Consider the following 22278-nt stretch of genomic DNA (forward strand, 5'->3'; position numbering starts at 1 on the left):
TCATTTTAACATCATAAATGCAAAACTGGCCACTGGGGTGGTGGGACTTAATTATGGATGGATATGTGAGGACTGTATTATAGTGAGGTCCACTTTCCCATTAGTTTTTTTCTTTTTAGCTACTTTCTATTAGTTATTATTTCTAACCACAATTATAGTTATCACTGTGATGATGACTAAGACTTACAGTCTTACTCGTAAAACATTATTGTACTAGATTTCTAAATTGTAAAAATTAAATATCTATCACTCAAGTAGGCTGAGTGAGTACAGGACACTTTAAACTAAATCAATAACTATTTAGATGCCTGTAATGGAAGTTTGAAGTTTGGGAACCTGGCATGTAACTTAACAAAAGTTAATATTCCTGTCCATCAAGCAATTATTCCACACTTTTCTCTAGCACTGCTGCCTTATGATGCTATAGCCCCAGGGAACATGCAGAGAAAACTGAAGCAATGAAAGACCTATTGTATATGACATCTCATTGAAGGTCTCAGATCACAACAAGGAACCCACACCAACTCTGTTGCAGGATTTTAGAGACACTTCTCTATAGCCATCAACTCTCTATGGCTTCTGGAATTATGGAAGATCAGCCTTAGTCTAACATCTCACTTTAAGTAACAAGAAATGTCATTTGGAAGCACTTAACTTAGAGAAGCTAAAGTCCTTGCGAGTCAAGAATTAAACACAAAAACTAGATACTGTGCACCAAACGTAATATTATTGTTTCCCCTTTTTCTCATTTTTTAAAGTCTATTTGTTTTAAACATGGATAAGGCACATGAATGAAAAAGATAAGCTGCTTGGTATACTATATACCATCAATCAGTGTGAGTCATTTCCAAAGGACTGATCTTAACTCTGATTATAGTAATAGCACCTGTGTTTATCCCAGCATGATCAGATGAACATGAAAATATGCCTGATTTTTTCCCTGTCAATCTTAGGACTTGAACTCCGTGTTTCGATGCTGTCTCTGGGCTATAACTTGAGCCATAGTGCCACTTGTGGCTTTTTGGTAATTAATTGTTATTTGGAGATAATAGTCTCACAGATTTCCTGCTAGGCTGGCTTCAAACCTCAGATCTCAGTATTTTGAAAAACCAGGATTATAGGCAGGAGCCACGGGTGCCAGGCTTTAATTCTGAGTTTTAACTGTTCTCCCTCACTCAAGGACTTTCACTGGGATCCTGGGTAGATTTTGACTAGGGATGACAAATAAAAATCATACACACACACACGAGGCTGAATCCAGTGTGGACAGCAATGTATCATTCTGGTTGCTTTGATCTGCCTATAAGCTGTCAACTGAGATTGACTCCCACCTTTGATCCTTTGGCATCATCAATGTCTTCGTCAAACAGCACTGCTGTATTCTGACTGCAAAAACAAGTGTTCTTCTCAGTGGAAAAATACCACATCCCAGCTTGTTGAAGCAGGTGGTGTGTTTCCTAGGCTAGAGCAGAAAGTGGCATCTTTTCCTCTTGAGCAAGAAGACTATTAGCACATCAGCACAGAAAACCATGTGTGATGAATGCTAAATGCTGCCTAACAAATGAAAATGTGGTACCATTTGACAAATCGGTTTCTACGAAGTATTCATACCTAACCTTTTGGCCTTCTCTTATGTTAGTTTTTTTATCCATTTTCAAGAGAAACAAGATGAAGCAGATGGTTCTCAGGATGCCCACAGTGCTCTTTGCTTTGTGAGATCCAAGCTTGACTTTGACCTAAGGTAACAACCACCACATTTATCTTGGCCATGGCACACACAGAAGAGATACTTGACATGGTCTCTTCCCGTTATCATCAGGACTAAATACCTAATTCCTAACCCAGGGTAGAAGAAGATGGAATGTTTGTGCTGCTTCCTTATGGTGGATGATGATACATGAGACAAAGAAATGACTTAAGAGTCTGGGAAATAACGAAGCCATCTGAGCATCAAATCTTCAGCTGTAGGCTGAGAAGACATCAGTTTTTCACTCCTTTTCTTGGAATTTTTTTTTAAAACCAGCTCACATTAAGCTGTGACATTTTAAAATTGTACAAATTTTTGACATCTGCCCTCTCACCCCATATTTAGTCTCCTAAAACAACAGGAAAATATCACCAATCACAGGCTTAATGGTTTTAATAAGTTTTTGCTACCCCTCAGCTCCTATTTGCAGCACCCATACTCCTTTGAAATACCAGTCCAACCTAGCAGTGGCCAATAGTAAAATCATCATCCTGCAGGGAATACTGTTTTTTGTCCCTCAATAAACAGAGCTGACTCCTTTGAATCCAACTGGGTCTAAATGGAGTTTCAACAAAGTGGAGATAAAAATCCCATAATCCTAAGAGTGGTGAGATCTGTTTCACATATGACTGCAAATACAGGAAAATCTGCCTAGTGTTTTATTTGGTTTTGGTGCAGTACTGGGGATTGAATTCAAGGCCTGGTCTCTGTCCCTTCGTTTTTTCTTCTGTTTTTTTTGCTGCTAATTGGAAGTTCAAAGCTGGTTTTGAACTGCTATCCTCAGGTCTCAGCCTCCTGAGTTGCTAGGATTACAGGTCTGAACCACAGACACGTGGCTCTGCCTGGTTCTGATCAGAACAGGTAAAGAACAAGGCCGATACCAAGCCAAGAAGAATCCTTCATGGCAAATGCTTCTGCTTACTGGGTCATTTTTAGATGTGACATCAGCTTAATACTATGCATGCAGAAACAGCTTCTCATTTTTGCAATTTTCCCACATTTCAAGGAGTGAGCAGAGCCTCTAGAGCTTTGCTACATATGCTGGAGTAAACTTGAAACCTGGCATGCTTTCACTTTTGAGATCAAAAGAAGAGAACATTATTAGCCTCAGTCAGCTGGCACAGTTCCACCAGGAAGTCAAGTAACATAATTCCAACATAATGTCTCCTACTCTCAAAGACAGCAACACTCAATTAAGCGACAATCTAGAAAATTCTGAGCCCTGGAACACCATGTACATCTATGGAAACCTGTTCCTTTCTTTGTGTTTGCTTGGCCTCATGCTTAACCACAGGGTAGAGGATGTCCAAAGGTTGTGTTCTTGTGGGTCCAATAGCTACTGTTTGCCACTCCTAGGTAAAGTTTCTCATGATGTGAACAAGGAAGTAAGAAGCTCGCAAAACCTATTGTGATAGCTTAAGAACTCAGTTCATCAGATTTTTAAAGAGCATTTTCCCCCAGTGAAGTATGTGCTTTAAATAATAAAGAGAAAAAAGCTGAATGAATTCTACACAGCAGAGGAAAGACACTAGGACAGCATATCACACCTGTTACTGCTTCTCAGGAGGCATCCAACAAATATTTCAAAAAAATGGCCAACCAACAACAAAACCAATATTTAGGGCATAAAATATAGTCAATGTAGCCAGGTATAGTGGCTCATACCTGTAATCCTAGCTACTCAGGAGGCTGAGATCTGAGGATCAAGGTTCAAAGCCAGCCAGGGCACTAAAGTCCATGAGATTCTTATCTCTAATTAATTACCAGAAAACTAGAAGTAATGATGTGGCTCAAGGGGTAGGGTGGTATCCTTGAGCAGATGAGCTCAGGAACAGCATCCAGGCCCAAAGTTCAAGTCCCACGACCAACATAAGAGAGAAGAATGGGGGGACAGGAATGGGGTCAATGCATGTGCTAGGTTACATTATGAATCAGTCATCTCCACTCTATCTTTTGTTGCTTTGTAGCCTATGAATGAATCATCTCTGCTCTGTATCCCTTGTTGCTTTCATAGAATAGTTAAGACATACGAAATTTATACAAAGAAAAAGGGACATTATGTCATGATCCACTGACAAGAGGAAACAACTTTTATTTTAATATTTGTATATGTAGTTTAAAAGGAAATCAATCATTTAACTTAGAAATGTAATAATCAAACTAAGACTTTACAAACATGGATTGAAATCTTTAATCAACTATAAAATAGGTTTCTGCGCCTTTGTAACCTTAGCAGATTATTAAGTGGCTGACTTTTTTTGGGGGGGAGGGGGAGGTTGGAGAGGGAATCCCGGGGCTTGAACTGAGGGACAGGGCCCTCACTATCTCTGAGCTTCTTTTGCTCAAGGCTAGCACTCTGCCTCTTGAGCCACAGTGTCATTTCCAGACTTTTCTGCTTATGTGGTAATGAAGAATGGAACCCAGGGCTTCAAATATACTAGGTAATCACTCTTATCACTAAAGCCACATTCCCAGCCCCTGGCTGAATATTTTTTAAAGAGTTTGAGAAGTTCCAAATTTTCCTGTTGTGTTTGTTTGTTTTTCTAGTCAACCTTAGATCAACAGCACGTGGAGAAAGGAAACACTAAAACTACATATAGAACAGACAGACACTGCCAGAGTTTCCATGTGGCAGAGACACCTGAGATGCCTGGACCTGTAGATGCAGGAAATAAGATTAGGGACTTCCTTAAGATTAAATAGAAAACTAGGTACCAGTGGCTCATGCCTGTAATCCTAGCTACTCAGGAGGCTGAGATTTGAGGATCACGGTTCAAAGCCGGTCAGGACATGAAAGTCCCTGTGACTCTTCAATTAACCACTAGAAAACTAGAAATGGTGCTGTGGCTTAAAGTGGCAAAGTGCTAGTCTTGAACTGGAGACCTGAGGGACAGCACCAAGACCTAGATTTCAAGCCTCGCAACTGACAATTACTTTTTTTCCCTTTTCCTGGTTTTTTATTTTGTTGTTGTTGTTTTGCTTGTTTGTTTGTGGATCATGAGGCTTGAAATGGGGTCCTGGGCACTGTCCCTGAGCTCTTCAGCTTAAGGCCACTGCCCTACCCACAGAGCCACAGCCCCACTTCCCATTTTTTAGTGATTAATTGGATATAAGAGTCCCACATTCTTTAGTGCCTGGGCTGGCTTTAAACCTCGAGCCTCACATCTCAGCCTCCTGAATAAAAAAAAAATTTAAAGATTAAACAGCAGGAACTGCAAATTCTGCCATCTTGTACAACAACTTTATTTTCCAAGCCATTTTAAATCCCCTATAAAATTATTGTTCATGAGTGTTTTTATTCTTAGAAATCACACTCTTCTGCAACTGGAAGTGAAAGAATTTTTTTCTAAGTTGTGAATTTTACTTTGTTTAAACTGCATGCAGAGAAAAGCACAATTCTTAACTGAAGGTGGAGTTGAGCCTTAATATATTTGTGCTGTCACAAATGTATAGCTCTATTTCCCTTCAATTCTAAATCTAAAATTTCAGGTTGTAACATATCTGTAGATATATGGAAAAACAACTGCACTGTGTATTGGGGATGAATCAAAAGGGAAATGTGTTAGGTCTGGAAAGTAAACATGTGGGAAAACACAGTTCTTAAATAGAGCTTTCAATGGGTGTCAATGCTTTCCATTATGGTTACAAGGCACAATCCAGGCTAAACACTGTGCTCTGCACATCTGCCCCTCCCCTTGATGTGGCACAGCTGTCTAGCACTCTTGGCAGTAAGTTTGCTACCCTCATTAGCAAGATCTGCTTCTGTGAAGCCACACTGCATGTGCAAGGAACCCAGGTGATATTTTGAAAACCATATAGTTAATATATTTATCAGTTGTGGTTAGAAACAACATTTCCTCCAAAAACAGTTCACAATTACCAATACTTAAGATTCAGTTGTGCATGCATGGGTGTGTCTGTTTCAATAGCCTTAAAAGAACTCCTCAGTAAAAATTGCTCTCCAAGTAAATTGAAGATTATTTTTATTTATCCTGGTGTAAACAGTTACAAGGAAGAAAAAACGGAAAGGTTTCTACTGTGATTTGATGAAACCTTACATTTTGTTGATAAGACTTCACATTTTAAAAAATGCACAATAGAGAATAGGATGTAGAAAACAGCAAATGACCTTATTCAGCTGTAATTTTTACAAAAGGGAAGCAAAGTTAATTTAAATCTATTATGAGATACACTGTATTTAGGAAAGCCAAATTCATAGTTTCATTACCAAAGTGTTGGCAAACACTCCTTTACATTAGAGAATGTTTGCCAAGTCCAGTCACAATAAATACTGAGTGGGGGCAAACAACCAAATCTCATCATTTATAAAGTAAACTCTAAAAGTAAAGCTTGCCACAAGAAAAGAAAGCCAACATATGAAAATGAAGAAGTAGAATGATGATTATTTACTTTAGGACTATTTTAAAACAGCAAATACTTATGGCACTTCAAATGTTAGCTATTTTAATAATAATTGTACTTCCAGTGCAATTATTTACATTATGATTAGACTAAGATGTTGTAACACTTTTTGTTGATTTGGTTTTTTAATTATTTATTTATTGCCAGCACTGGGGTTTGAACTCAGTGTCTCATGCTTGCTCATTTGCTCAGATGGCACTCTTACAACTTCAGCCGTACCTCCAGATCTTCTTCTTTCTAGTTAATTGGAGATGGGAATCTCTCAGACTTTTCTACATGGGATGGCTTTGAAATGAGATCCTCGAGTCGCAGCTTAGTGAGTAGCTAAGATTTCAGCATGAGCTGTTGGTGCTCTGCTTCTCCATCTGAGTTTTGCTTAAAATCTGTAGACTTGTGGTGAGGAACATAATCAGACTGTTTTACTGCTAAAAGCATCTTGAATTCCACACAACTATATCCAAATCCTTGTTTTCTACAACCCACATCTACTTAACTTTTGTATTGCTCCTGAATTTCTTATGCTTTGACTAGCATCATTTTCTCCAACCAGATGCCCAGGCAAAATTTCTAGAATCATCCTGAGTCATCTCTATCATCTGCTTTCTTCTTGTCAAGATCTATGGCAACTGAAACTCACCCTGTCTTGAACACAGCCCCTTCTACTGTGCTTTTGTCCTGGTTAAGATTTTGCGATTGTCTGTAATATTTCTACCTGGACCTCTTAACCATTCCTTTTGCTATTAGTTTCAAAACTTACATGTCTGTCTTCACTTAACTTCTCACTTCCACAGGCTATCAGAGGACTTCCCTGAAATGCCAATTAAATGTTATCATCCACAAAGTCCTCTGTATCTAAAAATAAAAATCTAATTCTTTAAGAATTCTAACTTGATAACTCTCCAGTCAAGCCCTTTTAATATTTCCTCATCGAGAGCTCTATTTGTAGGGGAAAAAAAAACAAGTTAATAATTAAAGGAAGAATCAGTCACAATGGAAACCAGTAGCAAAACAAACCCCTTGCTAAGTACAAAGTCTTTTAAAACTAATTGTCAAATTTGCTCCATTTCCTAGTTTAAAAGCAGTATGCACTGACTTGTCATTAGTCATGCATATAAAGAAAAAAATATGAGGAAATGCATTAAGTGTGATAACTCAATCTAAAGCATGTCTACTTGTTATATCTAAACTTCTGTAATGGTTGCTATTTTGGGTAGTGACTGATAATCTAATAAGAGGCATCTGCTTTAAGGTGTTCTTTTGTTGTTGTTTGTTTTTATCATGTGGCTTGATCTCTGGGCCTGGGAACTGTCCCTGAGCAATTCAGCTTAAGGCTATTTACCACTTCAGCCACTGCACTACTTCTGGCTTTTTGGTCATTAATTGGAGATGAGTCTCATGGACTTTCATGCTAGGACTGGCCTTGATCCTCAGATCTCAGTGTCCCGAATAGCTAGGATTACAGCTGCGAGCCACCAGCACCTAGCTGGCTTTTAAACTTTTAAATTTTAAAGCTTTAAGTTTTATTTTTTTCTGTTTTTTTTTGTTTTTTGTTTTTTTTTTTTGCCAATCCTGGGGCTTGAACTCAAGGCTTGGGCACTGTCCTTGGGCTTTCCTTGAGCCACAGTGCCACTTCTGCCTTTTTCTTTGTATGTGGTACCAAGGAATAGAACCATAGAACCTGTGTCTTTGTGCACACTAGGCAAGCACTCTACCATTAGGACCGACTCCTGGCCCGAATGAATGAATGAATTTTGCCAGTCCTGGGGATTGAACTCAGGGCCTGCACACTGTCTTTGGGCTTTCTCAAGACTAGAGCTCTACCACTTGAGCCCAGAGCAGTACTTCTTGATTTTTCTATGTAAGTGGTACAGAGGAATGGAACCCAGGGCTTCCTGCATGCTAGGCCTTAATGTTTTAAGTTTTTAAGGATCAGAATTATATCAATACATATTTAAATTTAGATCTAGACAGAACTTGAATAGCTATCTAATAACTGTAATTGTAAAAATCATTAGCTACATACAAAATGGAGTCCTTCTTCCTACAGGGGCATTCAAGAGTCATGCTGTGGCTTTCAACTATGGCTGGTTGGTGCCAACTATAAACAGTCCCTCATCCACACAGTGGGTCCCTTACAAAGTATAACAAACACTGACAAAGGGTTTCTATTCTTCTTCTAGAATCTGGATAAGGTATTTTTTTCATGTGTGCCTAAGTAGAAAAAAGTATAGGAAAACTGCTGCCTCTGGGATAAATGAAAAATTGAGCTGAAAGGTAGTTCCATTAAACTTCACACTAAGGCTGCCTTGTCTACTACTGACAGGTCTCGCCAGTGTGGTTTCCAATGTGCCTGGGTGAAACTGATAAATTGCTGTAAAAATAAACATGTCACAGATTTTAAAGATTTAGCATGCAAAATACAGAAGTAAAATAGCTCAATACGTTTTTTATACTAACGATATAATGATAGGCCAGGTTAACTTTTATTTTCCCATTTCTTTTCACTGTCTTAAAGGTACCTATTCAAAATTATAAAATTTCTATTAGGCAGCGCTACTCAAATATATTCTTTTTGAATAAATACAGGAGTTAATGTGCTCATTATTATTTGTCCTTTCTTATAATAATAGTGGAAATCTAGATTGGGAGAATCAAATTATTTCTATTACCTGACTGTTTAAGTGTGGAACAGGTATACAGAGAAACAAAGACGTTGCCTATCATGTATGTGGAACCAATCTCTGTAGAAGCCATCTCTGGCCAGGGTACCACAAAAGTAGATAATGGCACTGCTCAGCACGACGGACTGTTCCCAGGTACACAAACCTTGTGATAACTCTACTGCTCTACATGAGGTTTAGCTTATTCAATCTTCTTCAAGTTATTGTCAAAAAGCATGCCCACGGGCTGGGAGTTTGGCCCAGTGGTAGAATGCTTGCCTAGCATGCAGTAAGACCCGGATTCGATTCCTCAGTACCACATACATAGAAAAAAAAGAGCTAGAAGTGGTGCTGAGGCTCAAGTGGTAAAGCTCTAGCCTTGGGAAAGTTCAAGGACAGTTCTCAGGCCCTGAGCTCAAGTCCAGCACTGGCAAAAAAAAAAAAAAAAAAAGCATGCCCACAGGAAAGAATTTACTAATTACCTAAGAGTTCTTTGGAAATGATACCTGAGAATGAGTAAACATCATACTTTGAGCATTCTACTTCATAATTCACAGCAAATCCAGAGAATATATCCTTCATTAATAGCAAAATATAAATTAATATTTTAAAATTTGTATTAATGACTAAAATTCTACAATTCCAAATAGGTGGCACATTCTAATGTCTTCATGTACAAGTATAATCAATCAATGTACTAATGTGTGCTTATAATAAAGGACTATCATATACAATTATTGGAAATTTGTCAATATTTAAATGGGTAAAATAAAAGTATAATGTTCAATATGCGTGTGTACATACATATATATATATAGTATATATGTGAACTTCAGAAGCTTGTTTGTTGTTTAACAAAACACAAACTTCTCTAAGTTCTAAATAAGAAAACTAAGACCACATTAAGCTGAGCCCCAATAGTGGCTCATGCCTGGAATATAAGTTCTCAAGAGGCTAAGGTCTGAGGATCACAGTTCAAAGCTAGCCTGGAAAGAAAATTCCTTGAGACACTTATCTCCAATTTAAACAGCCAAAAGCCAGAAATAGAGGTGTAGGTCAACTGGTAGAGCTCCAGTCTTGAACAAAAAAAAAAATCTAAGGGAGAGCGCAAAGCTCTGAGTTCAAGCTCCAATATAGGATAATAAAATAAACAAGTGAAACATCAATGTAATCACTGGTAGTTAAGGAAAAAGAAGTGCTGTTAAGACTAGAATGGCAGCATACGTGAATTGCAATTTCAGAAATCACTGACAGGCACTCACAAAAAGAGAAATAGCTTTTACACATTCATTCATTCATGTTGGCCTTTGTATTGGGGTTTGAACTCAGGAACTCTCAGCTCTCGCTTTAGCCTATTTTGTCCTACTTGAGTTCAAACTAAAATTCTCAGATCTCAGACTTCTGAGTAGCTACGATTACAGATGTGACTAGTGCCTGGCTCTTTAATATTGATTTGTTGACTTTAGGAACAAGATACGCTGACAAGTGAAATGGCACAATGTGTTGCATTGTCATTATATTGGTTCCTAACCATCTTCTCCATCACTTCATTTGCAGCATTCTCCCTGCTGCGTAGTAATAAGCAGACTGTAGCAAGAAAGCAATTACTTGAGCTGTGCGGGGTAGCTCAGTCCTGTAATCCTAGCTACTCAGGAGGCTGAGATCTGAGAATCACAGTTCAAAACAAGCCTGGGCACTATAGTCCATGAGACTCTTATCTCAAATTAACCACCAAAAAACTGGAAATGGTGCTGTGACTCCAGGGGTAGGATGATAGCCTTGAGCTGAAGAGCTCAAAAACAATGCCCATATCCAGAGTCCAAAACCCATGACCAGAAAAGAAAAAAAAAAAAAAAAGCAATTACTTACTAACATGAACCACTGGAATGATGATAAGGAATAGAACTAGATAAAGGTTGCCTGTAAACTTTACAGGAAGGAATAGAAGATACACCAGGAATCATTGGCACAGTACCAAACTTTCTTAATAAAGGTGCAGAAACACAAGAAATTAAAATTTGGACAAATGGGACAGCATTAAACTGCAGAGCTTCTGTATAGCAAAGGACATAGGTAGCAAATTAAATAGAAAGCCCACAGAGTGGGAGAAGATTTTCACTAACCATACAACAGACAAAGGCCTCATATCTAAAATATATCTACAACTAAAAAAAATTGAATCTCTCCAAATCTTCAAAGAAACAACCATCCCATTAAAAGATAGGCCAAAGACTTAAAGAGAGATTTCTCTGAAGAAGAAATTAGAATGGCCTATAGATACATAAAGAAATGCTCAACATCTCTGGCCATAAAAGAAATGCAAATCAAAACAACTCTAAGATTCCACCTCACTCCAGTTAGAATGGCCAGGATCAAGAAATCTATAAAAACAGATGCTGGAAGGGATGTGATCAGGAGGGGATGTGACCACTGTTAGTGGGAGTGCAAACTCATTCAACCACTATGAAAAGCAGTATAGCAATTCCTTAAAAGACTAAACATAGAGCTTCTCTGAGACTCAGCAATCCCACTCCTGGGCATTTACCCAAATGTCCAGAAACAAGGCCATACTAAAGCTGCTAGCACAATGATGTTCACTGCAGCATTATTCACCATGGAACCAACCCAGATGCCCCTCAGTAGATGAATGGATCAAGAGGATGTGATACCTATTCACAATGGAATTCTATGGTGCCATCAGAAAGAATGCCATCACCCCATTTGTAAGGCAATGGAAAGACTTGAAAAAAAATCTTAACTAAAGTAAGCAAAACCCAAAAGAGCACAGGCTCCATAGCATCCCTCATTTGTAATAATTAGTACACATTTAGGATTCTCCTATCAGAGGATGACAATAGCTCAAAAGCTATGTAAATATGGTCATACAGAATGAGATTAAAGAAATGAACTCTAGGTTATGGAAACAAGAAGTTTATCTTTGTGATTGTTGTTCTTAATTTACTATGTGAAGGTATTTTTTCTTTTTTATTGTTGGAATAATGTATGGAGGGGTTACTGTGACATTCATCAGGTAGAAGGTGCATTACTTCTCATTGATACCCCCTTTCATGTTTTTGTCCTCATTTCCCTCCCCCGAACCCTCCCAACATCTCAATTTCCTCCCTTCCCTTTCCTATTTCAAATAAACAAATAAATGTAAATATGATATACCAGGTAACAAAGTTAGATACAGTAACCGCATGAGATTAACCATAAGGGGAAAAAAGGAGAAAAGAAATAACATAGTATACTAAAAACAATAATTACACAGGATAAAGCTCTTGTTTCCAGTTTCTTGAGTGGTTAATTGTAAATAAGTGACTCACTGGGACTTTTCTGCTCGAGCTGGCTTTGAACTGAGATCCTCAGATCAGCCTCCTGAGTGCTAGGATTAAAGGTGTGAGTCACCAGCACCTGGCTGCAATGTTTTCTTTTTTTTCATATATTTTTATTGTAATTAATAGAAGGGTTACATTATATTCGCCAGATAGAAGGTGTATTACTTCACATACATCAATACCCTTTCTCATGTCTTGGTCCCCATTTCCCTCCCCCCAACCCCCACCCCTCATCTTGTTTTCCACCCTTCCCTATCCAATTTCAAATAACCAAATACAAATATATCCAATATATCAGATAACAAAGTGAGATACTGTAACAATATGAGATAACCAAGGGACAGCAAAAGAGATGAGAGATAACATAGTACATTAAGGACAACAATCATTCATTATATGGCTTTTGTTTCTATATCCTAGAGGTCCTTTCATTTAGCATCATACTATATGGCCTTATGTATCTAGGTTTTGCTCTACTGCAAATCTCTGCTAGGAGCAATGTTTTTCAAAAGAAAATGTGCTATTTTTCTTTTTCTGCCAGTCGTGGGGCCTCAGCACTGTCCTTGGACTTTCTCAAGGGTAGAGCTCTACTACTTGAGCCACAACACCACTTCCAGCTTTTTGCTATATGTGTGGTACTGAGGAATGGAACCTGGGTCTTCATGCATGCTAGGCAAGCATATTACCACTAGGCAAAACTCCCAGACCCAAAAATGTGCTATTTTTTATTTTTTTAAATAATTTTTATTTCAATATATAGAGGGGTTACAGTTATATTAGCCAGATACAGGGTCTATTACTTCTCACATATTGATATGTTTTTGTCCCCATTTCTCTCAAAAACGTGCTATTTTTTAATGAAAACTTTAAAAAATGTTAAAGTGGGATTTTTTTGTAGTTTCATATTGGTTATAGAATTTAAGATCTCAAAAGTTTCTAATGCATTTAAAACATTAGACATTTTCTCCAGAAACTGGTTGGCTTGAGATCCAGAAATAAAAGGCAATAGTTTCCTTATACCTCCTAATTCTAAAACTGACACAGGAGACCTTCATACAAATGGTATGTAATACATAAAAGAGAAGGTACAAAAGTGAAACTTCAGCATTAAACAATGTAGCCCAACTACTTTACAGTTCTCCATTGTACACAAGAACGTGGCTCATAGCTCATCACTTTCTAACTCTGAACTCAAACGTTGAGTTTCTGAAGTCCTTTTAAACTATACAATTTCCAAAATGGCAACTAATAAGAAGATGACTTCATTTTATCTAGCAAGTGATAAGTATTACATCACTATATTTAAAAACCTTCTAAACAAACAGTACCAAATGGTTTGCTCTGTTTTAATGGCAAATTAACAATCTAGTATTGTAATAAACTGTTGTTAAGTCTAAGAATATTTTGGCTAATCTTTTTCCTTGTTATAACTGGTTTGCTAATAGATTTCTTTAGCTTTAGAGTTATAATTAGAAGACAGTTACTACTTTGCATGAGCAGATTGTAATTGGTATTTGGGTGAATTCCAGTAAATTTCAGTATCAGCACCTCTAAAACAGCAATGGCTGGTAAAAACAAAACATCATGTCATGCACCAGTGATCTGGGATATTTCATCATATTTGCCTGAATGTTCAATGTGTTTTAATGACTGGAGAGCAAGTGATATTAAATATTACAATTCTCAATGTGTTTTAGAGCATTATAGACACACTGAGAAAAAAAATATTAATGTTCTCCTATAAACACTAATAGATGTGATAAAAATTCATACAGTATCAGAAACTTATTTAGGTCTTTCATTTATTGAGTATGTGAGTAATCAAACATTTCTGCATTAAGAAACGAAAGTCATGATAGCTACACATAATATACATCTTTCAGTTTTATTTGGTATCTATTGGGTAAATTTACTTCCTGAATCTGCAAGATGTCTTACACACACACACACACACACACACACACACACACACACACACACACCCCTCATTTTCAAAGCTAAGAAGCATATTCCATGATATTCTCTAGCCTCCTCGTAACGCTGGAAGCTACTTGCTTTTGATAGTCTTTTTGTTGTTTTTATTGTTGTTATTTTGAGCCAATCTTGGGGCTTGAATTCAGGGCCTGGGCATTGTCCTTGAGCTATTTTTGCTCAAGTAGTGCTCTACCACTCAAATCATAGCTTTACTTTTCTTTTTTTAGTGGATAACTGAAAATAAGAGTCTCATGGACTTTCCTGCCTTGTCTGGCTTTGAGTTTCAGTCCTCAAATCTCAGCCTCCTGAGCAGCTAGGATTACAGTTGTAAGCCACCAGTACCTGGCTTGACAGACCTTTTTTTTAAGGTGAAAATGAAATAACTCCTCCTAATAAAACAACTCCTAAATCTATCCTTTGTTAAAGTAGTTGGTCATTTTCTACTGCTCACAATGAAAAAAACCTCATTTTTATTTCAAAGATGTGGCTTGGATCTGTCTACTTCTCTTCACCCTGACTATCCTCACTTCAGTCCTCTCTATGATACCTTTGTAACACTAGTGCATTGGCGTCCTGACTGATCTTCCAAATCCATTTTTATTTCCCTCCACCACTCTAAGTGGAAGAGCTAGTGTGATCTTTCCAAAAGACAAATAATCTCACACCATTTTCCTCTGCAAATCCCTCTTGTTCCCTCATAATTTAAAAATATAACACAGTATCACTTAATATGATCTGGCTCCTGACTAAATTTTGACCTTGTGTCCATCAACTGGTAAGTATATAAAATGTGCTATATCCATGGAATGGAGAATTATTTGACAATAAAAAATGGAGTGTTGAATGGCATATTTTACAATATAGATGAATCTCACAACTTGGAGCCAGGCACTGGTAGCTCATGTCTGTAATCCTAGCTACTCAGGAGGCTGAGATCTGAGGATCCAGGTTCAAAGCAAGCCCAGGCAAGAAAGTCTGTGAGACTCTTATCTCCAATTAACCACCAGAAAACCGGAAGTGGCACTGTGGCTCAAATGGTAGAGTGCTAACCTTGAGCTAAATTGTCAGGGACAGGGCCCAGGCCCTACTACCAAAAAGCAGCAACAACAACAAAAACTTCTATCTCTAAATTCCTATCTTTGAACTATTTTTTCTCTCATAGCTAAAGCTCTAACAGAGCCATACCTCTGGTCTTTGTAGGTAGGTGTAGGTGTGTGTGTGTGTGTGTGTGTGTGTGTGTGTGTGTGTGTGTATGTGTGAGTGTGCATACCCGCTCATGCACACGCACACCTGTCTGTCCTATGGCTTGAACTCAAGAGCCTAGGTGCTGTCCCTAAGTTTCTTTTCCCCCCCACTGGAATAACACTTTAACACTTGAGCCACACCTTGGACCTCTAATATACTTTCCTACCCAAGCTGGCTTTGAACCTCTATCTTCTTCAGATCTCCTGTGTAGCTAGGTTTACAATTGTGAGGTACTGGTGCCTGGATAGTCTTGGTACTTTTAAAAGGCTATTTTGTCCAACATTCCATAAGAAGAAAAAGCTTATTTTCCAAAAGCTATCTTTAAAACAAGACAACACATTTATAATTAGCTAACTTGTTTTCACTTCATAATCCCTTTTGGAGGGGACTGAGTTTTATCTTCTGTAACCAGGCATTCCTAAATAAATAAATGATGAAACCTTTGAGAGAGATCAATCCTTAAGATATGGCTGTTCCCACAGTAGTTCTGGAACAATTTTTAGTACTTGTTATCATCAGTTCATATCTTTGCTCCCATATTCTTACAATTTAAAAGGAATTTCCTTTCTGCCAATGATACAGCCTGAACTCCAAAGGAAAATATCATCTATATAAGTGCTCCTTCACACTCTTTCTGCTTTAGTTTATCGGTTAACAAGCACATTAGGATTTAGGACAGATCCTCACTAATGCGATCACTCAGTCTCAAACTTCTTTCCCCCTGTGCCCCTCTCCAAAGTAAACACTGTCTTCAGGTATTACCAATCAAATCCAGGGTTGGGTGGACTTCTCCATTATCACTGTCTCTACAAACCCAACACAACTCAGAAAGGAGAGATAGCTTGTCTTCTTTCCTCTCATGACTCAAAAAATAATAATTACCTTGGATCCTTGGACCTCAAATCATTTATTAGATGCTACTTGTCACAGAAGCTTAGGACTCTCTCCTGAAAAAACAATTCCAAGTGGACTGTACTGATGACCCAGAGCTGCCAAGAGGTGGGAAGACTGGACACTGCCCAGACTACAACAGAGTGATGAAAACAAAAACAAAAACAGGAAATGGACTGCCATGAGACTGAGCCTCACAGATCTCTAACAGGAGAGTAACTTACTAAAGCTATCCCCTGAACTCTGAAAGCACCCCCTGCATTTCTGCCTAGACCACAACACAAGCTGTTCCCAGCAACAATAAAGCAAGAGTCTCCTGACCCTTCCATCCGTCCTTCCCTGTCTGCTCCCACTTGCACCTTCTTCTGTCCCACTCCATCCACTTCTTACATGACCCAGCCTAACATATCTGGAGTAATAAACATGTGCGTTCTGAAATTAACAACTTTTAAACAGGTCCTCAGAAAAATGGGCAAACACATAGGATACTTTAAAAATAAACCTCAGGCTGGGAGTTTGGCCTAATGGTAGTGTGCTTGCCTAGCATGCACGAAGACCTGGGTTCGATTCCTTGGTACCACACACATAGAAAAACGCTGGAAATGTTGCTGAGGCTCAAATGGTGGAGCTCTAGCCCTGAGAAAGTCCAAGGATAGTACTCAGGCCCTGAGCTCAAGCCCAGAACTGGCAAAAAATAAATAAATAAATAATAAAAAAATAAACCTCATGCTGGACACGGTGGCTCACGCCTATAATCCTAGCTACTCAGGAGGCTGAGATTTAAAGATCAAAGCCAGCCTGGGCACTAAAGTCCACGAGACTCTAACTATCAGAAAACTGGAAGTGGCACGGTGGCTCAAGGGGTGGTAGCCTTGAGCTAAAGGACTCAGGGACAACACCTAGACCTAGAGTTCAAGTCCCACAGCAGACAAAAAGATTAAAATAAAAAAAAAAAACTCAGACAGCATTCTTGCTTCTCTACTCCCATCTTCTTCTTCAAAAAGATAATAATAGAATAAAATTAAGCTTCTGAGTAGTTGTATCAAGTTAGTAACTCCTGTAATTACAAATTTATCCTGTTCTAGTAAGAGGAGAAAATTAGAAAATATTACAAATCAGAGACAGACATCTAAGTGTACTAATGGAGCTACATACCGCCCAGTCTCTAATTGAACTATAAGCTCCCTCTCTCATTCATATTTTTTGCCAAGTATTACTGTCTGGTGATTGGAGGCAGGAAATGAAATTAGTGATATTCATCAAGCGTGGTCTAGAGCTTAAAGTAAGAAAGTGGTTCCAAGACCTTCTTAATTATATGGGAAAATAAAATATATATTGTTTTCATTGTATAAGCTATAGAAAATGAATCTTAGTTTCATTTTACAAACCAAACCATAGGAAATAAAGTTCCACAAAACTTTCAGATACAGCAGGAGTAGGAAAAAGATCTAATGAGAAACATCATAGCAAACTGCTTTTGAAGAGGGAATGACTCTGCATTAGTGATACTGTATTTGGCTTCATCCCGGAAGCCTGCCTCTAAGAAATGGCCACAATATAATACCTAGATTTAAGAGAACCAGTTACAGTAATCAGATAGACAAGCCTAGAGATAAGCATGAAGATTAAATGTTAGATATATGTACAATATATATTTAGTATGTACTATTTATCTTTTAAAATATAAATGTATAATTTCCTTCAAGAAATAAATTCAATACATTCTAAATCAAAACTTCATATTTTATATAGCCAATAGTTATATTTCTCCTTAATTAAAAAAAAAAAACTCTTCAGGTAGGAAGCATGGCCTAGTGGTAGAGTGCTTGCCTCTCACTGGGTTCAATTCATTGGTACCACATACACAGAAAAAGCCAGACGTGGTTCTGTGGCTCAAGTGGTAGAGTGCTAGTCTTGAGAAAGCCCAAGGACATTGCCCAGGCCCTGAGATTAAGCCCCAGAAAGAAAAACCCTGGGCCGGGAGTTTGGCCTAGTGGTTAAAGTGCTTGCCTAGCATGCATGAAGACCCGGGTTCGATTCCTCGGTACCACATACATAGAAAAAAGCCGGAAGTGGTGCTAAGGCTCAAGTGGTAGAGCTCTAGCCTTGAGAAAGTCCAAGGACAGTGCTCAGGCCCTGAGCTCAAGCCCAGGACTGGCAAAAAAAAAAGAAAGAAAAGAAAAAAAAAGAAAGAAAAGAAAAAAAAAAGAAAAACCCTTCATATATTTCATATCATATAAGAGTTTAAGACAAAATGCTGATCATCTTAAAAGATAATAGAAAGTTGGCATTTGCTAAATAATTCCATAGTTATAAACAGAAGTAGGAAGAGCCTGAGGGTTCTAGTAGGTACATTACCTAATTTCTGATTCCTTCATAAATACTTACTAAAATGCTTTGCCAACTGATGACAAATGTGATTATACCATAGCAATGAAAGCAAGTGTATTTAGTTGAGACTTCAAACAATGATGCATTAAGTAGCATTTTTCATAATAGATTAATACGTCTAAATTATACCTTGTTATTGAGGAAATTTTTTCCTGTGGATTTAAAACCTAATTATAGGACCAAGACATGAGAAAGGGTATCAATGTTTGTGAAATAATGCACCTTCTATCTGGTGAATATAATGTAACCCTTCTATTAATTACAATAAAAAATATATGGAAAAAATAACGTAAAAAAAATAAATGAAAAAAGCTAATTTCTATCTCCCCTCCCCAGTTTATGAACCTCACAATAACACTGACTTCGTTTCTGTAAATCCACTCAGAAGGCAGAAGACATTTCCCTTCCATCCCTTTTCACTATCATCCCTGGAAATTACTGTAGGTAATGTGGTATTAAAAAACAAAGATCTACCTAAAACAATTTATGGCAATTCAAAAGGATTAACTCTAGGTCTTTCAACACTACAGTCTAATGAAAATTTTACATAGAGTAAGCTCACACTAAATGAATACTGAGAAGTTTAACTTTTGCCCTATAAGCTTAGATACAAAACAAAGGCACAGCTTTTTCACATTTCATATTACTAATACACCATTTGTTTTATGAGTCAGCCAAATAGCAGGTATAAACTGAAGTGCCTACCCTGTTTAAGTCATGATAAAACATTTCAATGAAGCCACAGTGAAATAAACTAATCACAAATAATTTAATATTATTATTATTATGAAAAAAACCAGAAAAGCGAAAGTTTCAAGTAGTTGAACTGAAGTAACAAATATATGGAAACTATCAATTAAAGGTTAATAAAACAGGCCTAGAATTTTAGAACATTTAGCAAATTTGGTAACAAGATAGAATAATATATAATTTCCAAAAGAAGATACTCTCAATTTACTATAAAAACAAATACAAAATTCTAATTACAATAAAAGTGACCAGGTAGAAAGGATTATTTATTCCTTTTCTAAATAACTGTGGTTATTTTTTTTCATTTGCTATCAGGCATCATTTAATATAGAACTTCTCACACAAATGTTTTAAAATTTTCATTCTAAACAATCATTGGAAACCAAATGTATTAAAAGCAAACAACTTTTCATGCAACAGTAATCCCATTCATCCCTTCATCTAACAGATAATGGAGCTCCTAGAACATAAATAACATTGTTCTGGCGCTAAGCATATATCATAGAGAGGAACAACTCATATCCCTGCGGCTACAGAAACTGCTTTCAAGGTGCGACAAATGAAAACAAGCAAGAAAGTCAGTAAAAGTGTGCATATGCTATTCCACCCTGCCATTGTCAATCTGACATAATATTCTCTTATGTTTCTGTGCTACTGGATAGAGTGTGAATAAAATTGTAATATGATGCAAGTTTTTTGTTATTTTAGATAAACTCTCTTGCCAATTTTCAAGGTAAACCTCTCTTAAAAGGATTACAGTAACAGCAGCCAGAACTCAGTTCTGAAGGTGTGTCACAAAAACATTAGGGAAAAATAAAATGCTTGTCAGAAACCCCTGTTACATTATACTCTGCTGAAGACAGACCAGGCAGAGATTGGCATGCTCTCCACCAACCTCCAAGGCAGAATAGCACAAGGTCTAATGTTTCCTTACCTTGCTGGAGGAACATCAATATTGGAAGAAACAACTTTTCGTTTTTGTTCAAGGAGACAAACGGATCGAGTGTTTTCTTTTTCATGGTCAATGACTCGGTTAGCTTTTTTGGTGTCTGCTGTTTTCACATCTTCTTCCATGGCCAAGGGGAACAAGTGGTGAGACATTTTTTTACTAGAGTCACGTTTTAAGTCCTCAGATTGAATTGTGAAGGTCATTTCCCGCTTAATACATCCCACCTGTAAAATGAAACACAGACACTGTCACATAAGCATCAGCTTTCCCTAACCACTACAGGCAAGCACAACAGGCACTCTCCTCCATGTCTATTGACTGGAGCTCATTGTTTATTTGAAGGCGAGAGGTGGGGGGGGAGTAAGGAGAATGAAATACATTTAGCAAGATGCAAATAACTATCATTACTATATAATGTACAATTGATCAACTGATGCAACTACCCTGACTTAAAAGACATCACAGACACAGAAAATGCATTCTTTGAAGACTTGAAAGTGTAAGAACGCAACTTTTTTTTTTCCAGCCCTGGGCCTTGAACTCAGGACCTGGGCACTGTCCTTGGGTTTTCTCAAGGCTACAGCTCTACCACTTGAGCCACATCACCATTTCTGGCTTTTTTCTATGTCTATGGTACCAAGGAGTCGAACCTGGGTCTTCATGGATGCTAGGCAAGCACTCTACCACTAGGCTAAACTCCCAGCCCAGAATGCAAAATTTTTATATTTCAAGCTTGTAATCATAAACAAAAAGTAAACTTTATCTTTGACTATTAATCCTGACCTTAACCATTTTTCAAATTCATGAAATAATTTTCTATCCTTTACTGTAGCTGGGATCTTTATAAAAATCTCTCCTAAAGCCATAAGATAAAAAAAATCTGATGTCTTTTTCTTCTTTTTAATTGTATTTTATTGTCAGTGTAATGTATAGAGGAGTTACAGTTAGATTCGACAGGTAATGGATACATTACTTCTCAAACCTTGATACCCCTTCTCATGTATTTTTCCCCCTCTCTCTTCCCCCATCCCCTCCCAAACATCTTGTTTTCTCCTTTCCTTCCCTATTTCAAATACCTAGTATACAATATACCAGGTAACAAAGTCAGATACAGTAACCACATGAGTTTAACCGTAAGTTAAAAAGAGAAAAAAAAATAACTGCACATGGTATGTTAAGAACCAGAATCACAAAGATAAACTTCTTGTTTCATATCCTAGAGTTTATTTTGTCTCATCTTGTATGACCATATGTACATAGCTTTTGAGCTATTGTCATCCTCTGATAGAAGAATCCTAGATGTGTACTAATTATTACAAATGAGGGAAACCATGGGGCCTATGTTCCTTTGGGTCTAGCTTACTTCACTTAGTATTATTTTTTCCAAGTCTTTCCATTTCCATTCAAATGGAGTGATGTCATTCTTTCTGATGGCAGCATAGAATTCCACCATGAATAGGTATCATCTTCTTGATCCATTCATCTACTGAGGGGCATCTGGGTTGGTTCCATATCTTTGCTATGGTAAACAGTGCTGCAATGAACATCGTTGTGCTAGTTGCTTTAGTATGGCCTTGTTTCTGGACATTTGGGTAAATACTCAGGAGTGGGATTGCTGAGTTACAGGGGAGCTCTATATTTACTCTTTCGAAGAATTGCCACATTGCTTTCCAGAGTGGTTGAATGAGTTTGCACTCCCATCAACAGTGTAGTAGTGATCCCTCCTGGCCACATCCCTGCCAGCATCTGTTGTTATTAGATTTCTTGATAATGGCCATTCTCTCTGGAGTGAGGTGGAATCTCAAAGTTGTTTTGATTTGCATTTCTTTTATGGCCAGAGATGTTGAGCATTTCTTCATGTGTCTATAGGCCATTTTTATTTCCTCTTCAGAGAAGTCTCTGGCCCACCTT

At 37.6% G+C, this 22278-nt stretch overlaps 1 protein-coding gene across 2 annotated transcripts in view; it reads right to left on the minus strand.

Annotated features, from left to right (window-relative positions):
- Positions 1–22278, minus strand: part of Znf704 (zinc finger protein 704) — a 171118-nt gene that overhangs the window by 106138 nt on the left and 42702 nt on the right. For both annotated transcript variants that reach the window (XR_016536664.1, XM_090338989.1), the window contains exon 2: positions 20353–20591. Coding sequence is in view for 1 of the 2 variants with exons in the window: in XM_090338989.1 (XP_090195115.1) it covers positions 20353–20591 (239 nt within the window). In the remaining variant the exon portion in view is untranslated. The remainder of the gene's footprint in view (positions 1–20352; positions 20592–22278) is intronic.

Source organism: Megascapheus bottae, chromosome 9 (assembly GCF_031878675.1).
Source record: "Megascapheus bottae isolate mThoBot1 chromosome 9, mThoBot2.hap1, whole genome shotgun sequence".
Taxonomy (NCBI): domain Eukaryota; kingdom Metazoa; phylum Chordata; class Mammalia; order Rodentia; family Geomyidae; genus Megascapheus; species Megascapheus bottae.